Source organism: Echinops telfairi, unplaced genomic scaffold, assembly GCF_000313985.2.
Source record: "Echinops telfairi isolate 266 unplaced genomic scaffold, ASM31398v2 ScPeMD7_443;HRSCAF=831, whole genome shotgun sequence".
NCBI classification, from domain to species: Eukaryota; Metazoa; Chordata; class Mammalia; order Afrosoricida; family Tenrecidae; genus Echinops; species Echinops telfairi.
Window position 1 is genome coordinate 49,152,361 of NW_022104341.1, and position 26,469 is coordinate 49,178,829.

General features: G+C 36.6%; 2 protein-coding genes across 7 annotated transcripts in view; one reads left to right on the top strand and one right to left on the bottom strand.

The window, feature by feature from the left end:
- LOC101653524 (serine/threonine-protein kinase TNNI3K) overlaps positions 1–18,034 on the bottom strand; it is a 354,136-nt gene extending 336,102 nt beyond the window's left edge. The window contains 4 exon segments of the mRNA XM_045291740.1: positions 10,737–12,172; positions 14,640–14,732; positions 15,853–16,020; positions 17,953–18,034. Of these exon segments, the coding sequence (XP_045147675.1) occupies positions 10,737–12,172; positions 14,640–14,732; positions 15,853–16,020; positions 17,953–18,034 (1,779 nt within the window).
- Positions 18,035–18,168: 134 nt separating this feature from the next.
- The window catches only part of LRRIQ3 (leucine rich repeats and IQ motif containing 3), a 183,446-nt gene continuing 175,145 nt past the window's right edge, over positions 18,169–26,469 (top strand). For 4 of the 6 annotated variants that reach the window (XM_045292202.1, XM_045292200.1, XM_045292206.1 and 1 more), the window contains exon 1: positions 18,170–18,225. The gene's annotated coding sequence lies outside the window, so the exon portion shown is untranslated. Of the gene's footprint in view, positions 18,226–26,469 lie in introns of all 6 variants that reach the window. The other 2 variants (XM_045292204.1, XM_045292201.1) reach the window with 2 other exon arrangements.

Consider the following 26,469-nt stretch of genomic DNA (forward strand, 5'->3'; position numbering starts at 1 on the left):
AGGCATCATCAGAACAAAAAATCTTACCATAAAGCTTTTTCTTATACACATGAGTGTCCATAAATTTGTTTCTGTAGTCTATCTGGACTAATACATTCAGATGATTACCAAATAAGACTGCAGAATGTTAAAAAGGTGTATGGATTATCCTAAAGGGAATATTCAAGGAAAGCAAAGTTGGATGCAAATGCTGTCAAATTTAGTAAAACAAGTTTGAAATAGCTATATTTATTTTCCTCTCAAAACCCCATGCAGCTCATGTCAATCTTCTACAATATCTTTTCTTTCATGTCTTCTCACAACTGTGCCTTCAGACACAATTATAAAAGTTGCAGTTTGTTTTCATTGCATAAATGATTGGGTCACACCTTTGAAAAAATAAAAGGTTTGCATTAATCTATGTTACAATGGATGGCAGCTTGAATTAGAATCAACTAGCACATAGATCTTGGGTTATGCTGTCAACATGACTTGGTGAAGAACTGGGTGGCACATATGAATGAAAACATGAGAGAGGCAATGGATGAGTTTTAGACTCTTGCCTTGTGGATTTCAGGAGACAGCTGTGTCATTTATTGAGATACAAAGCTCATCCAGGTTGATAAAGGATGCTTAGTGTTATGTATTTTGCCCAATACAATACATTTTAAAATTTTAATTTTAATAGTTTTTTTTACTGGAATGTATTTCACTTATCATAGAATGTAATCATTCACTCATATTAAGATTTTTGTGTGATCATAATCACCATCAATTTCAGAACATTTTCTCAGACTCATTATTAGCTTCAGTTCTCCCCTAATCCTCTTCTGCCATGTCCCTATCCAGTTACTCTCTCTATACATCTACATATCCTGGATTTCATATATAGAAAATCATACAAAATACAACCAGAAAGCAAACAAACCCAAACAATGACTAGACAAAACATAGAAAAACCTGAACCAGAGAGAGAGCAGAAAATAGTTAAACCTGAAAGAATTTTAAAATGAGTCAGAGGGGAGCTTAAATGATAAGGTATTATTTTTATTTATCCATATACTTTCTTTATTATACACATACATCTTGATATAAACCACATTTCTTGACTCATCTTGATTTTAGCTAAAGTGTCACAGAAAATCATATTACAAAGTTTGGATACATATTGTCATTCACTTGAAAGTTTTCTGCTTGAATAGAAAATATCAGTACAACTCTTAGTAATAATAAGAAAATTGACTTATTAAAAATGCAAAAAAATCTCAATTTTTATTAGTTGGAATTGAATACACATATCATACATTCTGTATTTCAATCACATCAAGTAGAATTGTAAAATTGCTACCAAAATCAATTTCCAAACATTCTTTCTCAGCCTAACTACACCTACCATAAGTAAATGGATTAAATGGATCCTGAAAATGGATTTTGAGCTTCAATTGTCATCTACAGCTTTCTGAAAACTGAGCGTTCACAATATAAGGTCTGATACCATTCCCACCTTCTGAATTGAGTTTGATTATTTAGAATCCTTGGACTACAGGTACAGATGTGCTTCCTTTATGTGGATTTAGATAGATGCTTGTTTGAAGACAAGCCTCTAAGACCCCAGATGGCATTTTTCTTATAGCCTGGCACCATATGTTTTCTTCACCACACATTGCTATAGCTTTGATATCTTTAGCAATTCCATCATGAGGGTGAGCATGAAGCCAGGCCATGTCATAAGAATTAATTGTTCTTATATTGGGAATAGAATTAAGCATCAGTTCCAAATCCATTCATATATTTATGGTTTGTATATGAGGGGTAACCAAGAAATGGAATTTTTTTTCAAAGCTATGTATTTAACTTTTTTTTACAAAACAAACTCATCACTTTCAAAATCCATTTCATTTAATACATTTGTCAAATCTGAAGTTCCATTCTTGGGAACATTTTTCAAACTCATCTGTTTGGATGGCTGGTAGCACCTCCCTCATTTTTTTCTTCACCCCTTCTACAGCATAGCAATCACTATGCTTTCATGTCCCTCTGCATTCATGGAAGCAAAAAGAAGTTCAGGGAGCAAGTTCCAGTGAGTAAGGTGTGTTAGGCAATAGAAGTTAGCTGTTGTTTGCCAAAAACTGGTGCACTGAGATGGCTGAGTGAGCAGACAGATGCATTGTGGTGCAAAATGAGTCCCCTGTCTGCCATGAATCAGGCCTTTTTTTGTTGCATACTATTAAGTGATCTTTTCAGGACCTCTAAATAGAAAGCTTGAATAACAATCTGACATGGTGGAACTAACCCCAAATGCACTAGGAGTTGATATTTTCATCCATTCATGAAGTTGATGAACATCCAGAAGGAGGTTTGTCATAAATCAACATTTCACCTTTTTTGAAATGAGAAAACCACTCATATACTTGAGTTTTTCCCATAGTGTTGTCCTTGTAAGCTTTGTTCAACATCACAATTTCTGCATCATTTTTCTCGAGCAGGAAACAAATTTCACAGCTGCACACTGTTCTCTTAAATTAGCCATCACCAAAAACGAGGTTTGAGTGAAACTTTTATGAAAAAATTCACTGTGACCAGAGAGAACCTTCCCAGGCAACATCACTGTGTGCACTAATACACTAACATAGAGGGGGTTGCTTGATGCTCACCTAGTAGGAATAAATGCGTACTACAAAGGCTCTGCTCCACCCAGCACATTCCAGCTTTTTTGGGGGGTACCCCTCATTTGTCTCTGGCTCACTGTAGAGGCATCATTATCATTTTATGATAGAAGGATGAGTGTTCTTTAAATGGAGATATCCATTGAACTTTTCCAGTTAGGGAGAGATATGGCACAGCAGCTGCATACATAAACCTAGAAGGAGTTCAGAGTTGACTGTATTATGATGGAAAATATAGACAACTTCAAAAATATGTAAATGAAACACAAAAATGTCTGTATCCTGATGAAATAGTTCGGGGAAAGGTAGTTTTCTTTTGTTGTTTACTTTTAATTTTTTTTATTTTATGGGAAATTGCAGCATATTTGTAACCTGGAATTAGGGAATAAATAAAGATTCAAACAGAAGTATGGGTATTTTCTTAAATTGCCCCCTTTCTCATCCAACCCATGGCAAATATTTATTTTGGATTTAAAATTCAGCAACTGTAGCAAGCAAAAGAAGTATTTCTTTAAAACTAGTGTTTCCCTAACAACAATTCTCCTTCTTTCCTCTGCATCTGCTAACTTTTTATAGCTCTTTGAGTGGATAATAGAAACTATCAACTTTATGCAATTATAATTCAGAGATAATCTTTAGTATTATATTTCATTAAAGATCGATCGAAGTGTTATTAGTAATATATACAGTGGATTGCATAATTTATTATCTTGTCCTTGTGGATGTACATTAAAATCTATGCATGTGGGTCACTTGCTATTATCAGTTTTTCTTTTGTGTAGAAAAGGTTTTCTAGTTTCAGGTTTTACTGAAAAATGTCTGAAGTTTCTCTGAAGGACAGCATAATGGTGGACATAATGTATTTTCTCAAACCTCAAGGCTATCAATAATAGGCAAGAAACCAATCATGTAAAACTTCATTGAGCAATGCAACATTTTTCAACCTGCAAATGAAACAAACACTGACTTGATTTCAAGAGTGGCATCTTAAATGATTTTTGCCTAAAGATATAAATACTTTTAAAAATGCTTTTCTGAGCAATGCAACACTGCTGTACGGAAAAAGTAAACAAACTCTCACTTGAACTAACTAAATACTCTGCAGAGAAAAAGTGAGTACTTGTGAAAAAAACCTTTTTGAAAAAAGTCATTCACACGTATAGCTTACTTATTTGAAATGTGTTGATGGGGACAGGGTATTGGAGAGCTTTGAAGGAGGCTGGAGATTCCACAAGCAGCTTGGTAACACATCATAAAACTGTGCCCAAAGAATGTAGACATTAGAGTTTAGATTATTTCGGCCATTCATTGAAGCAGAATTGAGGAAATTTAATTCTGCTATCGATAGCAAGGAAATGACAGTGGCAGATGGATTGTACCAGTCTTTAGCAATCAGATGAATTGCTCAGTTTGAATAGTTGGATTTTATACTTCAGAAGGCTGAGAGAATCCCTATTGCCACAGGCTTTTAACAGATAAACTATTTGTCCAACCAGCCCAGGAGGAAACAATAGGTGTTTGTTTCAATCACTTACATGAATGGGCAATAATACTCGAGGTATGAACATCTTTAGACACAAATGTCAACAATCAACATAAGGAGTCTGATAATAGTGACGAATTCATGAACATGTTTCTGAACCTCCAATTTTCCAAAGTGTCAATGAAGAAATCGTTTTGCACATGTGTTTACTCCAAATTCGAACCAGACACAAAATTGTGGTCCACTGTTCTAGAAACGGACAAGTATGAAGAATGTGATAAATTTGGGGCGTTCATACCAGGGTCAGGAACTAATCCCTACCACCAGTGAATGATCTGACTTATATCTCATTATACATTTCTCTGTTTTCACAGTCTATTCCTGTGAAAACAGGTAAGTGGAGTCGTGAAGAATACCAGTATAGAATCTGTTGTGTAGGTGCTGTCAGTGACCGTCCACAAAGAATGAAACACTGCCTGGTCCTGTTTCATCCTTTACAATGGTATGTTTATCCCATTGTTGCAGCCGCTGTGTCAACACATCCTTCCACTTTACTGAGCGGGATGTCCCTTTCCAGAGACTGGTCTTTCCTGACAACGCATCCAAAGTATATGAAATGAACTCTTGCCATCCCTGCTTCTGAGAAACATTCTAGTTGTACTGCTTCCAAGACAGATCTGTTCTTTTGCCAGTCCATGGTAACTTTCCACTTTGTCAGCACCCTAATTCAAATGCAGATTGTTCTCTTGTCTTTCTTAGTCAATGTTCAACTCTCACACACATGAGAAGATTGAAAAATACCATGACTTAGGTAAAAATACGATGATTAAAAAATACCATGATTTAAGTCAAGTGTACCTTATTCCTCAAAGTAACAACTTTGCTTTTCAACACCTTAAAGAGGTCTTGTGCTGCAGATTTATGCAATGCAATGTCTTTGACCTCTTGACTGTTGCTTCCATGAGTACTGATTGTGGCTCTCAGCAAGGCAAAATCTTGAATAATTCAATAGTTTCTTTGTTTATCATGTTACCTGTTGGTCCAGTGTAAGAATTTGTTATTTTAAGAGTAAGTGTTAATCCACACTGAAGGCTGCAATCTGTGATCTTCATCAGCAAGTATGTCAAGTCCTCTTCACTTTCAGCAAGCAAGGCTGTGTCACATACGTGTCACAGGTTGCTAGTGATCCCCCAATCTTGATGTCACATTCCTCATACTGTCGAGCTCCTTCTATAGAATTTAGCACAGTAATTTTGAAAGGAGAATGTGAAATTACTCAACACATTTCCACACAAAAAATATTAATAGTACAATTATATGAAGTATAAACACCAATTGGGCTCCATGAACCTCAATTGCAATTGTCTTTGTCTAAAAAACTTTATAATGCAAAAAATTAAATTATACTAGGTAATAGTTGCTTTAATTATTGCTCTTACCATGCATTTAAAAGTTGCCTTCCAATTCAGTCTTCTTGCTTTAATCATTTAGTTCTTGAAACAGATGGTTTGTTTTATGTAGTTCAACAACAAAAATTTCATTGACAATTAGTGTTTTGAGGAATTATCAAATAATTTTTTATTTTTTCTCAGCATTCCATCATAATATGCTCTAAACTGGAATTGATTTTAAAGCACAGGACAGTAGATAAAGATGCCTAGATCCTAGATCTCCAAGTTGCTCAAGTTCAGGGGATATCATTAACATCATGGTACACTGAATGGTGCACCTGATTTCATAACCGCTGTTATGGGACAGCAAGACCCATATTTTTCACCAGATAAATATTTGATTAGTCTTATTGTCAACATTAGCTATCTTAATGTTGTTGGGAGTATAGCCCAGGTCAAAGATGGATTACCACAAGTTGTTGGAATTCATTTTGGATCTATGCCATCTTATTCTTTTTAATTTTAGCACATTTAATAGGGTTTTGAAGCTGCATTTCAATTTAATGTAATTGGATACACTCTGTGCAATTTAGAGAATAAGTGTGTTAGGATATATATTATTACTTAATCTTTAGATTTTTTCCCTCTTTAATCATTAATTCATTAATAAATGTATGGAATATAGTTGCAAATGTGAGTTCTTTATAAACTTTTAAATATATAAGCTTTAAATGCAACAAATTTTTAAAAATTGTAAAATCAGAGGAAACATTTCATAATACATAAACCATAAAGCCAAATCAGGACCGTCAGGTTGATGACAACTCCTAGTGACCTTACAGGGTAGAAAACGTGTTTCAGAGGCTGTAATTCATTACAGGACTGGAAAGCCCCTTCCTTCTCCATTGCAGCAGCTGGGGGTTGTGGATTACTGACCTTGATGATCACAGTCCCATTCATAATCCCTGTCAACAGGACAAAATTATTTTGTGCTTTTAGAATTAAAATAAAACCAACTATAAAATCTTAAGGAGCCCTTGTGGCATAGTGGGCGGCGACATGTTGGGCTGACAGTCAGCAGTTCAGATTTACCAACTGCCCCATAGGAGAAAGGAATCCTTCTAATCTCATAAATATTTATAGCCCCGAAAACCAAAAGGTCACTCAGTTGGCCTCAAATGGATGGAAGTGCGATTATAATTTCTTTGTATTGGAAGGCTAAATAAATTTGCTGAAAAAAAGACAACCACTTAACAAAAATAGTTTTCCCCTATCACTATGTAAATGATATTCTAAATTGGAATTTCAGAATGATTTGTTTTTATCATTTTCTAAAACTTTTTAATATGATACATCTAGGTATTTAATTCACCTTTTATCCCCTCCAGATTTTAATATCTCTGAAGAAAAAGACAAGTGATAATATTTGACAATTATCAAATAATTACAAAAGATAGATTATATGAAGAATGGAGTGTTAGGATTGGAGGAGAGATTATTAACAACCTGCATCATGCAGATGACACAATCTTGCTTGTTGAAACTGATGATTTAAAGCACTTGCTAGTTAAGATTTAGGATTGCAGCTTTCAGTATGGTTTACAATTCCAAGCAAATAAAATCAGTGTTTTCACAACTGGACCGGCAGGCAGCATCACAATAAAGACAAAAAACTTAAGTTCTCAAAGATTTCTTCTTGGTTGGATCCATAATCAATGCTCATGGAAGCAGCAGTCAATAAATCAGACAACACATTACATTGGGTAAATCTGACACACAAGACCTCTTTCAAGTGCTGAAAAGTCAGGAGGTTACTCTTAGAACTAAGGCACCTAACCCACCCATGCCATGGCATTTTCCTTTGCCTCATATGTACATGAAATTTAGTACTGAATAAGGAAGATCAAAGAATCAATGAATCTATATTTTGGCGGTGTGATAGGTAGGTTTATTATGCCAACCTGGCCAACAGAACATGTGGGATCAATAAGATCACAGTCTGAATGGAGGGCAATGAGATAAATGGCTCAGTCCACCCCTCTCTCTCTTGCTCTCTGATGATCCGAGAAGCTTGCAGCTACTTTAGTTGGTTCTCTGCCTCTATTTGTGAGATACACGATCTGTGGGACAGCCAACTTGTGGATCCTGTAGCTAGAGCTTGAGTTTGCTTCAAGACCTTCACCATGCTGCTGCTGGTATATACATTGCTTGAGCTTGAGGCTGGTGGATCCTGTTGTCTTGCATTGCTTGAGTTCGATATCCCATCTGGGTCTGCCTCACTAAGCTCCTAAGCTGCTGGTAGTGACTGGTACTGCTGTTTGCTGCCTGTGGGCAAACTGCCTGCATTGCCTAAGGGAAGACTCAGCTGTCTGCTTCCTTGACATTGGACGCAGCAGCCCTCTTGAGTTGAAGGACTTCAAGTATATAACTACTCCATGGAGTGAGTTGAACTAAGCCCTCTGTACTGCTGTGTGGATTAGTTAGCTGTTATAATCCTTCATGCTGTATCTATCTATGAACTATCTATCATCATCATTTAAGTGTCCTGGTTTTATTTATCTAGAGAACCCTGTCTCACACAGGTAGGCTGGTGAAGAATACTGAAAAGTACCATGGACTGTCAAAGTAATAAACAAATAATGTCTAGGAAGAAGTACAGCTAGAATGCTCTTTGGGAACAAAAACGGCAATACATTCTCTCACGTATTTTAGTCACATTATCATGAGACACCAGTCCCTGGAAAAGGAAATCATGCTTGCTAAAACAGAGAGAAAGAAAAACGAGGAAGCTCTAGGTCAAGGTGTGTTGACATAGCGGCTGTAACAATGCTCAAATATAAGAACTATTACGAGGATGGCACAGAACTGAGTGGCGTTGCGCTCTGACATACATAAGAGTTGCTATCAGTTGGAATAGACCCAGTGGGGCCTAACATTACCTAGGAACCAACAGACAATCTGTTGTTATTGTCTCCTCCTACATGGACGGGATCATAGCTATGTATGTGATGGTCACATGAGTAAGGTGCACTGCTATTGACATGTGTGTGGTAGGACTACACAACAAGCAATGAAGAGGCACTAACACATCCTTACTGGCATTTCATATCAACTAGAATTAATGCAGCCCATGCAGGTTTATTATTAAAATATTGAATATTAATTTTTCAGAAACTTCTGACTTTTAACAGAAGCCTTCTGGGGTCTTGTGATGAAATGGAATAAAAGAGAGAGAGAATGCTGGGTTTTTGTTTAACAGTGAAGTATCAGAACCCAAACTTTCAGAATAGGTGTCTGCAGCTTGGAGGAACATCCAGATAGCAGCCTGGTGGATCATTCTGAAAACATATAGCCTTACAAATACTTTCAGAGAATCGAAGGTGTTATTGGAAACACATGCATATCAACAACTCGAGTATTCAAGATTTTGCTCGGAATATGAATTTTTAGAAATGTCTTAACTTCATTTTAGGATTTAATTTTGCATAGTTATATATATATATATACACATATACATATATCAGAATGACAAAGATTTGAATCAAGACATATAAAAGCTTTACATTAAATATAAAAATTCCAAATATGGAAAGCATCAAATTGCATTTTATTGGCAGTATTTTTCTTAATGGTTAATCATGTAAGTAGTATTTTAGATGAGGTGAAGGGCAGTACTGAGTATTTACTGAAGGACAAATACATGGCATCCCCCTAAAAGCTCTGTAAATCAGTGATCAATAAATGTTAAACAATAACTCCTGCATATTTTTATTTTCTCTTCAGTGAGAAAACAAACACAAGAAAAATTCCACATAAATACCATAATTAAGGCCCATGGGCATGTAACTTCGGTCTTACCAAACAGTATTTTCATATGACTTTTTATACAAAATAAAGATTTATATATGCATTAAGAATTCGTTTTTATTTCCACTTATCCATTTTAATTTAAAACACAAAACATTGACAAATCGCGTCTCTTTCCATTATCAGAGTTCAATAGCAAGGCATTTCACATATGTACTTACACCAGACTAGAAACGCATAACTTGGGGTTCTAGTCACCTTTTATTTTCTTGTAGCAGTTGATCATCTGTGTATTAGCTTTCTATTCTAATGTCTCTTTGCTGCTAATTTTTCATCACATATTATTCCTCAGCATCATCAACAGAATGGGTATAAACCACAGAAACAAACTAAAATCAGTCCATCTGGCAATTTAGCAGTAATATTAATGGGACCTATTGGAGAGCATGAGTGTAATGGCCCAAATGAAGCTACTGTATTTACTGTTGTAAAAGTCGAGTTTCTTCAGCACATTTTTAATGCAGTTTTTGTGGTAAAATGAGGTGCCTCGGCTGATATTTGGGTCGGCTTATACTTCAGTACACATGGTAAGTGATTATCAGTAACTTCAATTATCCCTGGAATTATGCCTACTTTCCACACAGAAACAACTATGTATACGTATGTGCTTTCCAATGCATAGAAGTTTAAATAAAATTACTAAGACAAGCAAGAGGGCTTCAAGAAATTCATGGAAAATGTAATCTTTTAATTCTATTTGATCACAAACTTTTTGAAACCTCTTGTATAAGAATGTGTGCAACTTTATAAGAGAAAAATAGCACATATACTCTCATTTCACGTTTGATAAGACAAATAGATGAGAAACAAAAATTTAACATTGATTTCAAAAGTGCTTGTATCTATCTATTAAAATATTCAGATTAAGCATTGACTTAAATGAATTTTTCTGGGTGCGGATTTGTTCCTAACATGTATTCCTATAGTATTCTGAAGGCCCTATATGTGCAAATTTTATTAGTTCATCTAAATAGGGCTATATTTAAGATGAAAATTACTGGTAGACACTAAGAACATTATTAGAAAGACCAAAAGAACATGGTAAAACTCTAAAAGAATTTGTAGAAATTTTTATTTAACACTACTATGAACACATAACCTTGAAATATTCCGAAAAAAATGGCTTATCTATATATTTTTGTAACTAGTGTTATTTAATAATATTGTAATAGTTTTAAAATACATTTCATCAGTTCACTTCAGTGGAATATTTTCTAATTTGCAACTCTGTTCAATTAAACATAGGCAAATTATACAAGGGCCCTTCATAAAGTTGTGGAAACATTCCATTATCTTTTACTTCCATTTTCCCACAAACTCTCTGAAGCTCTCTTTTTAAGATGTCCCTACATCAGACTTTTCCTTTAAATTAATGTCTAGAAAAATTTGTTCTCTATAAGCTATCATGTCTTCTACATCTTTACAGCCAAGCATTTCTTCAACAGACAACAGCTCATAACTCCTCAGGTTGAATAAAGACTTGTTTTTTATAGCACTTAACATCTTTAAGGATGTTGTGACTGAATCGCTCAAAGAACAACAGACTGGGAAAATGCGAGCAGTCCATAGACCCAAACACATCCCGTTTCCAGAGAACAGTTCCTTGGTAGCGCTAAGATTCCAAAGATCTAAGCAGGACAGGAAAGAGACTCCAAAGAAATGAAGGACCTGCGTATCTGACAGTGTTTTGACAGTCTTCTTCAAGTTGTCTCGCACTCCAAATACCATAGTTGAATAACTCAACTGTCTATTTATCTTTAAACTTAAAGAGCACATAAAAGAATATGCAGGCACGGCAGTTTTTGTGGTGATGTAAGAACCACTAATAATGCAGTTTTCTCCAACTGAAACATCAGGTTCCAATCTGGAATACTCCACAACTGAGCCAGGTGCCACTGAACATCCCGACTCCAGTATACTTTGAATGATACAGGGTTTTTTTCCAAAGAACTCTGATACTGCTGGAAAGATGCTAGAGGCTATGAACTGTAAGCCCAGCTCTGACTTCAAATTGCTATCTGATGTCAAATGAAACAAGTACTCTTCAGTTGTTCCAATGTGATAAAATTTGGAGTTATTAAGAACAACAACATTCAATGATGTTCCCTTAAGAAGATGAAATATGCTCTGCCTCATCTCTATCAAGTCTGGCTCTTCTTTAGTGGCATTTGATGTGTTTCTGGTGTACTCCATGGTTGCTCCAGGTCCCAAAGCCTGCAGAAAGTCTCCATATGCATCTATTTCACAGTTTAATGTACCTATTTTTTCATAAAATAAAAGTAACTTTTTCATAGATTTATGATCCATATAAAATAAGCTGTCTGTGTAGACATATTCAGTGTCTAATTTAAAAGGAGTGTTATCTTCAGCAAAGTCCTGCTTGGGAAATCGTCTGGCTCTAAACACAGCATTACATTGGTGCATCTTTTCTATACTGGGCTTATGAAGGAAACGATAGCAACACCTGTACTCAAGGTCTCTATGTTCTGAATGATTACAAGGTTCTAAGACAAATACTCCATGGGTTGTACCTACCATCAAACTAGACGGATGAGCTAAGGCAGTAAATCCAGGCTTGTCAAATCTTATAAACTCAGATTCTCCAAGACTATAAAGTTCAATGTCATCTGCACAGGTAACCAGAATTCCTGGGTTCATATGTGAGGGAAAATCGATGTACATGGCTAGTTTTAATTCTAACATATGATAAATGGGGTTACCAAGAGGTAAAGCGGTGAAAATCTTTCCCAGAGCACTTGCATTAGGAAGGCGTTGGCTGTAGCCACCTATAAAATTAAACAAACAAATAACGATTTAAAAATTTATTATTGTTTCTAAAAATTTAAAACCTCAGAGGCATCAGCCATAATTCAAAATATCAGTTATAATTCAAATTATCTTTAAAGATAGTGAGTACAATGTAATTCAGGAGAGAATAATGAATTCCAGATTATAAATTTCTAAATGATTTGGTTCTTCTAGATTAGGAAACAATTGCAATGTACTGTATAGTTTATAATTGTTTCAAATCAAATGTATAACTTATTAAAAAGACCATGGCATGGGCTAAAAGATTATCTAGTGTTTACATTTCAAACCTTAAGTTTCATGCTATTTAAGCTCCTGCATTAATGAGACCTTCAGAGTGGGGAAAATTGTTAAAAAACGAGTAATTCATCAAAAATGTACCATATATACTCGTGTATAAGCCGAGTTTTTGTGGCAAAATTAGGTGCCTCGGCTGATATTCAGGTTGGCTTAGACTTGAGTATATAAGGTGATAAACATTTTCCAGATACAATGTTAAAACCTTTTAAATTTATGCTTGTTTCAAATGTAATTGTTTCCTCCTTTAAACTTACACTAACTTCTCAATTTTTGAAATGTTTTCTCCTAAACATATTCTATACTTTATAAATTTTAAGGTTATTATAGTGAGAATCAGCATTATCTACTAAAAAGGGTCACACAAAAATGAATTAAAATTCAATTTCACCACAGTTTAGTTGTTTACCTTTGGATACAAAATTTTCCACTAAATTTCAATTTTCAAATCAGTAAATGTGGTAAAACAGCTAACTTACCATGTTTTAGGAGATCGATAGTATGAGAGTAATTCAAAAGAGTATCACTACTAGGGTTCTCATTCATCCATGGCCGGACTTATTCCAAACAAGCCATGCTTAAGCATGTCTCTGTGATCAGTGGATGGCTGCAGACAAGTTTTCAATAATTCCCTTGTCCTAGAGTGCCTTCAACACATAATCCAATAAAAACAAAGACTTCTAAGGGATCTGAGGAACCAGTTAAAATCAAGGCAGGGGGATCAGCTCAGAACGTTAAGGTGACCGATTTTTCAGAATTCCAAAGGGTCATATCTTGACACACACACACACACCCCCGCCCCACCCCCAAAGGGCCTAGTATAACCAATGAGACTTACTATGAAGAAATTTCAAGAAAACTTAAGTCTGTACTGGTTAAAAAAAAAAAAAGCCAGGAAAGCTGGACAGAGGAATATGCCAACTCATCCCTTGAGGCTCCGAAGGGCTGTCTTACCAGAATCTCATTTGGAAACTTACTCCATCCATCCTATGGAGTAATTTTCCCCCTTCACACATTGTTTATTCCTCAAACTCAAAAAATCATTTAAAAGAAACCTAAATTGAGGATGTAAAAAATGTCTTGGTGTAACTCAAAGAGGAAGGTTTACAGAGATGGAAACATTGCCGTTAGAAAAGCATACACCTGGATAGAGGGTATGCGGAGAAACAATAGCTTTACATTCAATTTTTTTGTTAATACAGTCTTCTGTGATTTTAAGGCAATATTCTTTTACTTACTGTCCTATATAAAAAAACCTTGAGATATATTGTTCAACAGAGAAAAACTATGAATACCATTCTTTGGTGAAGAACTAGTCAATAGTGGTATCCAATTTTAGCTGCTTCATATTTCTGATTGGTCTTAAATATAGAATTGCAACACTTTAGCTTGACATTAGCTTTATCAAGAATTAATGCTCGGTAAAAAGACAATGGTAAGAATTAGAAAGTGCCTTGGAAGCCAGGTCAATGAGTGGTTCTCAAAGACATATGCCAGTCAAGGAAAAATTTTCATGAGACTTCCCAGTATGTTGCAAAACAAAGAAAGTTTCATATAACCAAAATATTTATACAACGAAATTTATTCAATTAGAGAGACTATTCTTCGTTCTGAGAGTAAGCTTTCCCTAATTTTTTGGTTATAAAATGCTCTCTTTATGCATGTTTTCCCCTGTACATACTTGTTGAATTTATTTTTCATCACCACATTTTCATTTTTTAAAACTTTATATTATGGGTTAGACTTTTGGGGCACCAATAATAAGACAGAAAATGCAAGGCAGCAAGTTTTTTAAAAGTCTGACCATCAGAGGTAAGCCAACCTCTTAAAACAATGCTCTCTAAAACTTGCCTAAGAAATGGTTGTACTTTAATAGGCTCTGTTCCAGGAAAATAATTTATATATATATATATCACAGAAGAAACTCCATTAAAAATTTCAAAGTGTATTTGATCTGCAACTTTAAGGACATTTAAATTTTTCAAATAACATGCTGCGTAAAACCTAATCATATGAAGAAAAGCATGACATATTTGTTTTCAAAGCAGAACAACATAAAGGCTAAAGAAGAAAAAGAAAGTCTCCAGGGTGTCAGTGGTGAAATACTTCAGGGGAAAAAAAAAGTAAATTAGTAAAGAATAATTTTACCAGAGTGAATTAACAAGATGGTAAAGGAATCCCATTTATCGCCATATAGCTTTTCCAAACACTGAAGAGCACAAAGTGTTGAGCCTCCATTTCCTTAAAAATAAAGTTAGAAAATATACTTTATTTCATAGATACCTACTACAACTTCATAATTATGGTAAATTTAAAATCAGAACTTCAAGGACATGACTTTTGACTATCATTCACTAGGTGAAAAGATTGTAAAGCTATTGGCAAAGGAAGAACACTAAGTGTGCATCCTGTTGAAAATAAGCAATTAATAATGAAACCCAGAAATCAGTCCTCAGTAATAAATAACATTTTCATGAGAATATTAATTGAAACAATGGTAAATTAACCAATCTGCAACACTAGAGTCTGCAAATAAAAAAACTCTAATGGCATTACAAATCACAAAAGCTATTTAAACAATTTTACCATAATCATATATTCAAGTTAGACTTATTTCCACAAAAAGTTTTCTAAGATCTAGTTATTTGGTTAAGTTATTCATCTTCATGTTCTGTATTCCCCTCCCTACACCGCCCCCACCCCATATGATGAGAATAATAAAGTATGGAGTCCATAATTATGAGGATTACAATAAGGTTGCGTAATTACAACAATCCCAATGTCCAATAAAAATTCAGTATCTCCTTTATCAAGGAGCCCAGGGTTTATGCAGTATATCAAAAATTTCCCTCTGGGAATATGTCAAATATCTTATTTGAAGTGGAAGTGCAAGGGACACTTTAACTGGCGGCTTTATGTAAATACTGTCTAATACTTACTCCACCAGACTCAGCTATTCTGCACTTCCCACGGTAGTCCCAGGAGAGAATGTATTATGTTTTTGCCTTGCTGGCTTCATGTAAATTTCTTAAGACACTTTAAGATGAAGAGAAACTCTGAGAATCCTATTGATAGAGTGCAAAGGAATATTCACCATCTGAGTAGAGTAAATGTCACTAAAAGTAATAAAATTGTCTTTTAAATAACACTGTAGAAGGGTTTGCTTCAACTCAGTGTGTAAAAAGGTTGTTACATCATTTCATCTCCCTAAAGAGTTGATTTAATTCAAACTGAACGGTATTAGTAAAGGGTATGTATGGAAAACTACATTGTTTGCTATTAGCTTTAAGGCAGCGAAAAGTTTTTTTTCAATGATTCTTATTCCCAACATTTTTTAAAGACCAGACCATAAAATATATACCGATTTTGGCTCCAGTGGGATCAACAAAAACATGATATTGAACTCCAAGGGGTAACTCTCTCCTTTTCAGCTTTCCTGATAGCTGCTGCTCATAAGCAAATTTCTGTTGTTCATCAGCGGCTGTTATTGCAACAACGTCCCAGAATTCTCCAGGTGCCACAGGCTTGCCTATTTGAAAAAAAAAAAAAATTATGAACATATTTAGAAATCTCAGCTTTAAAATTTTTCCCTATTTAGAAGGAAGGGGAAAAAGGGAACATTTATTGTCATCTTTATAGATCTGTTAGGTTTAGAGCCAGGGTGACCATTGGTTAAGGAAAACATGAAACTAAGAATAAATTGAATGGTAAAACAACCTCCCCCCAAATCTAGGCAGATAACATCTGGAAATTGACTAGCAAAGCCTTTAAAAAGCTGGACCAATAACACCTAGAAAATGACCAGCAAAACAACTCCAAAGAACTTACCTCACAGGGTACTGGCAATAGGGTGGGGTGACTATAAAAAAGGAAATACACCAAGCAGACAAGAGGCTCAGACCTTTCTGCGAAGACGTTGGCTTGAAGGTGCTTAAGTGCACTAAAACTGTTCTATGCTTTACTAAACCTCTGTACTTTGACTTTATATAAAACTTATGGTTGGCTGCACTGCTGTGTGTCTTGGTCAAATTTTTCTCCCAAGAGACTAAGGATTAAAACCCAGTTGTGACTCAACATAATAGATCTATCTTCTTTTTTGAGAGTAGGTAATAATATGTGGTCAGTAATTACAATCAAGGAGGCACTGGGTGGCGTAAGTGGTTCAACACTCAATTATTATCCCAAGAGTTGGAATCCACCAAGTCTTCTAGTGAGATGGGCCTGGGGGTCAGTTTCTGAAGGGCACCTCCTTGAAACTCCCATGGAGTCCTTCTGTGTACACCAAGGGCTGCCACCAGTCGAGTTGATTTGATGGCAACAAGGCTGATGAGAGGGGGTTGTGAAAAAAACCGGTTGGAGCTTGCTGCTAAGGGAATTTGGCAGGGGAAACCAACAACAATCTGGCAATCCACTTTCATAAGACTTCATAAGTGACCCCAAGCCCTATGGAAGAGTTTACTCTTACACATGTGCTAGAACCAGCTCAAAGGCAAGCATTTTCAGTATCACCTAAACAGTTCTAATGAAGACTGTCCACAAATTTTCCTCTTCTCTTTTAGATGATTTGATCCTTTCATGTTCTAAACACTTTTAGAAATTTTGAAAGAGGCAATGTTTCTGGATTAAGGAAGGTACTTTGATTTACCAAAGACTGCTGCTTCAATTCTTATGAGGACAGTGGAATAAAATCGTGAATTTTAGTTGAAAACCAATTTGCACACATCAGGGCTATTTAATGTTTGTTGGTTAAGAAAGATCCTACCCAAGGATCAATTCCTTCAATGTTGCCCTTATAAATCTAAACACTTTTGCTCTTACCTTATCTTGAACCATGCAAGTTCAAAGGCGATTAGATTATGATAGCATTCTCAATTAACAGAAAGATTCTGATGAACTCATTGAAAGACTGGTGCTCCCTGTCTACTGATAAACCAGATGAATAAATGTATGTTGGGGTGTTTTTTTCTCTCGTTTTCTTGATGCCAAACTTCCTTTTATTTTTGATCCATTTCCTGTCTCTGTGAAACCCGGTCTTACAGACGTTTACATGAAAAATCTGACAAATCAGATGTGGGCGAGTTAAAACAATATGCCTCGGCGCTTTTAAATTTATTCAAGTATTTTTCTTTTGCTAATGAGCTAACCACACGCAAGACTCCTATGGACAATTTTCCTACTCAGTTACTATGAAGTTGTGGTTATTGTTCCTGCCCTCCTTCCTACTACTTTGATACATGTTGACATCTGTACCGCTATGGGAAGAAACCACAATTATGACAAAGAAAGGTAACTCTAGGCAGATAGGGGAGGCACTGAAGAATAGACAAGGCATGAGAAAGACTCGCTACTTCAGGGCCCGCGGCCGCAGTGGGGAAGCAGGAAGTGACGGTCCTCCGACTCTCCTGGGGCACAAGCACCCTCCCTCTGCTGTCCCGAGAGAGCTCCGGGCCTCCCTCCGTACCTCTCAGCGCGGAAAACACCTCCAACTTCCGCAGAGTTGCTTCGCGCAGAGCTGCGTCTGCCGGGACCCTGGCGGCCGCCATAGTTCAGTAAGCCAGCCGGCCTCAGCGCTCCAAAGGTCCCGCCCCTTGCAAGGAGCGCATGCGCCATGGACTGCCACCCGGTTCCGGGTTACGTATTCGGCTCCGCCCCGCCCCTTCCGTGCGTCACCCCGACAACCACGCCCCTGGAGCGTCTAGGTCGCCTCTCAGAAAGCCATGGGGTTAACCCAGAGGTAGGTTTTGTTTCTATAGCAACGGTTTCAAAAGCTGATGGCCACCTAGGGACTTATCAAATTGTGCCGGGTCCTGGACTCTTGCTCCCAACTCTCTAGCTTTGGAGCCCAGTGGACCCGGTGAATGGTTCAAGTTGGGTGGCAAAATTGCTAGGTCGGATCCTCCGGAGACTACAGCCAAGCCTCCAACTCTCGAAAAGTCATTTGCCTTCACTAACTGATGGTTTGCTTCCGCCAGGAACAACTATTTTCCTAAGAGACTTCTTGCCAGGATCATCTGGATCTAACTGCCCCCAGCCTCCGAGGGAGTTATGGAAGTTGCATATTTAAAATATGTACTGTCTTCACAACCTTGACTTTGTAGTTTTTGTTTTGTGTCTTTCCTTGCATCACTGAAGACACTTCAAGAGAGCAGTGCTCATTTTATTATCAAGATGTAACACTTTATACATCTTGATATCATTAAGAGTTGTTGCAATTTAGAGCCCGCAACCAGGCACCAAACAGTTGCGGTATTTTGATTGCTTCTCTGCCATGCTTTTAAGTATTGCAGAGTCTGCTAGACCTTTTAGTAATATCCTTGGGGAAAAGTCAACCTTATTAAGTCTGTTTTTGGTCGGTGTTGATCTGGATATTTCTCTTGTTGAGAAGGAACACTGGTGGCATGGTGACTAAAGTTCTTGGCTGCCAACCAAAAGATTGGGGTTTGAAACTTCCAGCCTACTGTTCAGCAGGAGAAAACGAGGCAGTCGCTTCCATAAAGATTTATAACCTCTAAAAACCTATGGAATAGTTAGGCCAGACTATTGATAGCAATATGCTTTTCTTTTTCTTTTTCACCCGCCTCTTATAGACCCCCTAGCTTATAATGAGGTTTACAGAACAATCCCTTCATTGTTATTAGGCTCTAGTATATCCATATCCTACGCATGGTGACTCTGTTTACAACAGAATGAAACACTGGGTGGTCCTGCACCATCCTCACAATTGTTATATTTCAGCCTATTGTTACAACCACTGTATCAATCCATTTTTGCAGAGGCCCTTCCTCGTTTCCAGTGCTTCTACTTTACTTTACCAGCCCTTTGTCTAGGCATTGTTCTCTCTTGGCAACTTGACCAAATTATAGGAGGGGAAGTCTTGCCATCTTCTGTTCTAAACCATAAATTACAATGATTGGTAGAAGTCATGGTGCCCTGGTGCTGTAGTGGTCAACCTCTGGACTGCTAACCAAAGGTCAGTGGTCTAATCCCACCAGCTGCTCTATGGGAGAGAGGTATGTGAGTCAGCTTACACGTAGAGAAAAGCTATAGAAACTCAGTGAGCAGTCAAGGGTCACTCTGAGTCAGAAGCAAATGTATGGCACACAAAACAACATTTAAACAAGATGTTTTAATATGAAACTTAGAATTTGTTCTAGCATACCCTATAGTTTGGCTTATTTTAAAAAAAGCCATCTTTATTGAAGATTTCCTTGGGATTGTAGGCACTAAAGACACTGCAGGCTCTAGTTATAAACCACTTGTTTTATTCTTCTAAAAAGTTAATCTGTTATTTATTCAGAGAACACATTTGGGAAAGTGGCAGTTTTACATATATGTACATACATGTTTATGTAAGTATATCTGAAACATATATATTTTACATACTCACTTTCATGTCATTATCATTTATATTTTGGTGAGTGTGAAATGAGGACAATTCATTGTTGCTGAAGAACATTAAACATGCAGAAGACAAGTGAAGTGGAGGAATTAGCTGTGATGTAATCTCAGAAGAACCTGCCAGATACAAGCCCCGGGGTCAGAAAATATCAAGCATTCTAGGAAAAAAGTGTCGGTGGCTAGGTTGGAGTAAGCTGCTTATTGTTTTTAGATGCCACTGAGTCAGTTCCAACCCATGCCCACCCTGCTCACAATAGAACAGAACACTGTCCACCCCTGCACTATGCTCACAAATATGTCTATGCTTGAGCCCACGATTGCAACCACTGTGTCAATCCATCTTGCTGAGGGCCTTCCTTGTTTTCACTGACCCTCTACTTTACCAGGGATGATGTCCTTTCCAGAGACTGGTGTCTCCTGAAAACACACTGAAAATACTTGAGACCAAGTCTCCCCATCTTTACCTCTAAGGAAAATTCCAGATATACTTCTTTCAAGACAGATTAATTGATAGCATTGGCAGTCCATGGTACTTTTCAATATTCTTTGACACTACCACAATTCAAATACATCTATTCCTCTTCAGTCTTCCTTTTTCACTATCCGACATGCATATGAGGGCATACATGACAAAGCCAATAATCATGGCTTGGATTCAGGCCCCTTAGCCCTGAAAGGAACATCCTTGCTTCTCACCATTCTTAAATCTCACATAGCAGAGATACCCAATACATTGTATCATTTGATCTCCTGACTGCTGCTTCCATGTGCATTCATTGTGGATCAAAACAAGATGAAATCCTTGACAACTTTTCTCCATTTATCATGAGGTTATTTATTGGCCCAGTTGTGAAGATTTTTGTCTTCTTTACATTGGGTTATCATCCATATTGAAGAATGCCTAAAGCTGCAATCCTTGATCTTCAGAATCAAATGCTTCAAGATCTTTTCACTTTTAGCCAGGAAGATTGTGTCATCTGCATCTTGCAGGTTATTAATAAGAATTTCTTCAATCTTGCTGCGCCATTCTTCTTTGTGGCATGTAGTTTCTCTGATATTTTTCTCAGCACAAAGAGTGGATAAATATGATGAAATTAAACAACCCTGACTCACCCCTCTCCTGATTTTGAACCACAAAGCATTCTTATTCTACTCACACATTTGCCTCTTGATCCATGTAAAGTTTCCCATGAACACAATGAAATGTTCTGGTATTCCCATTCTTCCCAGGGCTCTCCATAGCTTGTTATGGTCCTCGCTATCAGATGCCTTGGCATAGTCTTTAAAGCACAAACATCTTTTGATAGTCTGCATTTAGCTCAGATCCATGTGACATCAGCAATGATATCCCTTGTTACAAGCCCTCTTCTGAATTTGGCCTGTACGCCTGGTAGCTTCCTTTCAGTGTGCTGCTGCAACCATTATTGGATGATTTCAGCAAAATTTTATTTGCATGTGATATGAGACTGTTCTATTATTTGAGCATAGTTAGGTCATCTTTCTTTGAAATGGACACAAATATGGATCTCTTCCACTCAGCTAAGTAGCTATTTTCCAAATTTCCTGGCATCAATGAGTAAGTAATTCCAATGCTTCATCAGCTTGTTATGCATTTCCATTGGTATGCTTTCCATACAGCTTGAACCTTTTCCTTCGGTACCATTAGTCCTTTTCTTATGTTACTGCTGGAAATGGTGGAATGTCATCTAGTCTTTTTTGGTACAATGACTCTGAATTCTTTCCATCTTCTTTTGATGCTTCCTTAACCATTCAATATTTTTCCCATTGTGTTAGTATGGGTTGACTAGAGAAACAAATTCATAGATACTCATGTGTATAAGAAAGCGCTTTATATACAAGAGCAATTGAATATCGAGAAAACATCCCAGCCCAGATCAAGTCCGTAAGTCCAATATTAGCCCAAATGTCCTATACCAATGTATAAATTCCTCTTCAGTCTCATGAAAAACGTGCAATGATGCTGAATGCAGGACGATCACAGGCCAGTGGGTAGAAAGTCTTGTGGATCCAGTGGCAGTATACGCATCTCAGCACCGGCATGGGTCTCCACTTGGCTCCTCCAGCTCCAGGGCTCTGGCTGCATCAGTGTGAGTCCATCAGGCTCATCATCAGTAATGTCTCACAGGGAGTGAGTGAGTGCCCTGCCTCCAATGAGCTATTTATTTATCTCCGTAGCTACTCCAAATGAGGTCATCAAAGTGTGCCTGATTGACAGGCTAAACCCACCCTTTCACTCTTAAGTTTCAAGTTGACAACAGATTATGTAACCACCACACCCATATAATCTTTCATGATTGCAACTCCAGGCTTGAGGTTTTTCTTGAGTTCTTTCAGTATAATACTAAGCATGGTCTTCCTTTTCGGTTTTCTAACTCTAGGGCTGTGTATGTTTAAAGTATTTGATTTTTGTCTTCTCTAGCTGCCCTTTGAAATATTCTTTTTTTTAAAAATATATTTTATTGTGTTTTGGAGAGTTTACATAGCAAATTAGGTTCCCATTAAACAATTTCTGTACATATTGTTCAATGACATTGGCTACATGTTTCACATTACATTAACATTCTTTTTTAAAAGTAGTTTTCTTGATATAATATTCACAAATCATACACCTCCATGGTTAAATTGCTTTTAAAATGAGTTGTATATTCATAAACGCAATCAAATCCCAGGCTCCCTTCTCTCCTCCCAGATTCCTTGTTTGCTCCCCAAATCCCCTCAACCTCCCTATCTCTGAAATCTTCTGTTTTTATACTTTATTGTTTCTTCCATTACTAGAAGATTAAGAGGAAGTTTTAGAGTATCTTTTGACATGCAGTTTGTTCTTTTCTTTCTTATCTTTTTAGTGAAATTTTGCTTTCCTCATGAAGGATGTTTTTCATGTTATCCTGTAGCTCATCTTATCATTTGTTCAATGCATAAAATCCATTTTTGAAATGTTCTGGAAATTCACATGGGATAGACTGAAGATCATATTCTGGCTCTTATGGACTTGTTTTAATTTTCTTCTACTTCAACCAGGATTCACATATTAGCATTTGATGGTCTTTTTCACAGTTGGTCCCTGTGCTGGTATTGAGCCTCTCCATCAAGTCTTCTAACAAATGTAATCAATAGGATTTCTTAGGATTCCTTCTGGAGAAGTGGATGTGTATAGTTGCCATTTGTGCTTTTGAAATAAAGTATTTGCTATGAATAAGTCATTGGTCTTCCAAAATTCTATCATGCAATCTCTTTGTTTATTTCATACTATATTTTCCAATTGCTAATAATGATCAGCTCATCTCAATTGAAGATTTGATGAATTTGAAATGGAAGATGTTGGTAAAATTCTTCAATTTCATCATGACTACCTTTAGTATGGGATCCCTTGTATGCAGACAGATATTATCAACACAGACTGCATTGTCCTTTAAGATTGATCTTGAATAGTCCTTTTTGACTATTACAAAGCCATTCCTCTGGATTGATTGATTCCCAACACAGGAAACCATATGATTTCCCATTTTACAATGGCCAATAACAGTCCATTTCAGCTCACTAATGCCTAGAATATTGATGTTTATGCATACACTTCATTTTTGATGATATCACAATGATCTCAGATTTATACTTCATGCATTCCAAGTTCTGATTATTGGTATATGGGTGCAACTTTTTCTTTTAATTTGTAGTCGTGTCCCATCAGCAAATAAAGGTCCCAAAAGGCTTTACTCCCCCCGTGTCAATATGATCAACTCTATTTTGAGAAAGAAGCTCTTCCTCAGTCAGATTTTGTGTGCTTTCCAGCCTTAGGAGCTCATCTTCTGCCACTGTCTCTGGCAATGGTATAGTGCCATCAGAAGGTTTTCAGTGTCTGGCAAAGCTTCAATGCTATACGTAAAGTGTTTGGTTCAGCTATATTACTTCATTACTTCTGCCACTTGATTTAGGTACTCCAAGTTAACTGGCAAGTTTCAAAGTCTCATCTGACATCCCCTTTGATGTTTCTGTCCTGCCTTACTAATGACCTTTTGCGTTACTCATGTATGATATTCTTGATGTCATCTCAAAGCTCATGAGGTAGCTGTCATTATTTTTCAAAGAGCAAATCCATTCTTGAAATGTTCTCAAAATTCAGGTGTGATATAGTCAATGTTATATTTTGGCTTTTGTGGACTTAAAATTTTTCCTTCAACTTCAACTTGAACTTAAATATGAACAATTGATATTCTGTTCTATAGTTGGCCCCTGGCCTGGCTTTAGTTGCTGACAATGTATTTTTCCATACTCTCTTCACACTTAGATTTCTGTGTTTTCTATTTGGAGAAGTCCACATGCAGTCACGTTTAGCGTAGTTGAAAAAAGTTATTTGTTATGAACAAGTCATTGGTCTTGCAAAATTATGTCATATGGTTTCCAGTTTTGAGCCTTCCACAAAGGCCTTATTTTCCAACTACGAATTTTTCTTTTGTGTTTCTAATATTTTCATTCTAATCTCCAGTAATAATCAATATATATTTATTGCATGCTTGATCAATTTCAGATTGAAGCAGTTGGAAGAATTCTTCAATTTCTTTATCACTAGATTTAGTGGTAAAGGTGTGTATCAGAGGTGCAACTTATCACCATACTTGTTAAGTCTGTATTGTAGAATCTGGAATATATGTAGGGTTTTGGAATTACGATCGGAGGAAGGCTTATTATCAGAAGACAAACTTGCTTGCATAAAATGGAGATTTGAAACACTTGGTGATGAAGATCAAGGATTGTAGCCTTCAGTATGGAGTATAGCTAAGTGTAAAGAAAACCAAAATACTCATAACTAGACCAATAAGTACCATCATTATAAATGGAGTAAAAACTGAGATTGTAAGGATTTTGTCTTGCTTGAATCCATAATCAATACTTATGGAAAAACAGTAGATCAAATGATGCATTATATTGGATAAATCTGCTGCAAAATCTTCTTTAAAATCTTGAAAGCTAAGATATTACTTTGAATTCTAAGGTGCATGTTACCCATGTCAAAGTATTTTCTCATTAAAAAACAACTGTTTTGTTGCTATATACCACACAATTCAATAGGTCGATCATATGAATGAGACTTGTACAATCATAATCAGAATATATTTTAGAATATTTTCTTTCTTGTACTCATCGTTCTTAGCTTCCCATTTACCCCCAATATCCTCTGCCACACCTCCAAGAAACTATTAATCCAATGACTGTCTCTACAGGTTTATGTATCCTGAATTTCATATGTAGAACAGCATATGTAAAAATAATAAATAAATAAAACTAGCAATAGCAACAAAATTAAAGGGGGAAATGTCAACAATCAAAAAGAAAGTGGAAAATATTAAAAATGAGAACAACTTTAAAATGAGTCATATGGGATATCAAATGAAAAAAATTTTAATTTTAATGTAACTGCTATTACAATAATCCACTTTCTAATGCGTTCTGCATGGTAGCAAGACTATTCACATCCCTGGCCTATGATCAGAGGGGATTCACCGGAGGCTTACTCCATGTGTATTCCCCTTTACTTTATTTTCCTTTAATGAAACAACTTTTTGAATGGATTAAAAGGAGGTCAAATAACATGTTACATTTTAACCTAGCTGTGTCTTTTATGGAGCCGTGCTGGCCTAGTAGTTATGAGTTGAGCACTCATCTGTAAGGTCAGCAGTTTGAAACCACCAGCTGCTCCTCAGGTGAAAGTCCCGGCTTTCTACTCTCTTAAACAGTTACCGTCTCAGAAATTCACAAGGCAGTTCTACCCTGTCCTGTTGGGTTGCTGTGAGTTGACATCCACTCTATGGCTGTGAACATATCTACCATAATCCACTTTACAATGATCCGTGCCAACAAAGGCCATGGGATTTTCATTTGACTCATATGCATGTGAAAGGTGGGCATTGAATAAGGAAGACTGAGGAAGAATTGATATATTTGAATTGTAGTGATAGTGAGGCATATTGAAAGTACCATAGATTGTTGAAAGAACAAAGAAATCTATCACCTTGGAAGAAAAGAGACCTGATGCGCTTTAGAAGCAAGAATGGTAAAAACTTTATCTCATGTACTATGGACACGTTATCAGGAAAGAACAGTCCTTGATAAAGGACACATCATGGTTGGTACAGTACAGGGACAGTGAAAAAGGCAAGGCCCTTGACTAGATGGCTTGACACAATGGCTTCAACAATGGGCTCAAATATGAGAACAATTTTGAAGCTGATGCAGGACCAGGCAGTGGTTGTGTTCTTTTTCCTGTTGTACACAGGGTCACTATGAATTGCAGTGACTTGAAGGTGTCTAACAACAGGCACAGTTGTAGCGGTTGGCATAACTTGAGTAATATCTGTGTCAACCGATTTCCTTGTGATCATATAGATGCCATTCTATTACAAACAACCTCATATTTAAGTTACATCTTTTTTACAATTAATGTGGTGTCACTCCTTTTGCATTTCCCAGAATAGTAAACCATATGATGGCTGATTCAAATTGGTCAATACCAGTCTAGTTTAGCTCACTAATGTCTATAAGATTGAGCTTTATACATTTTTATCTG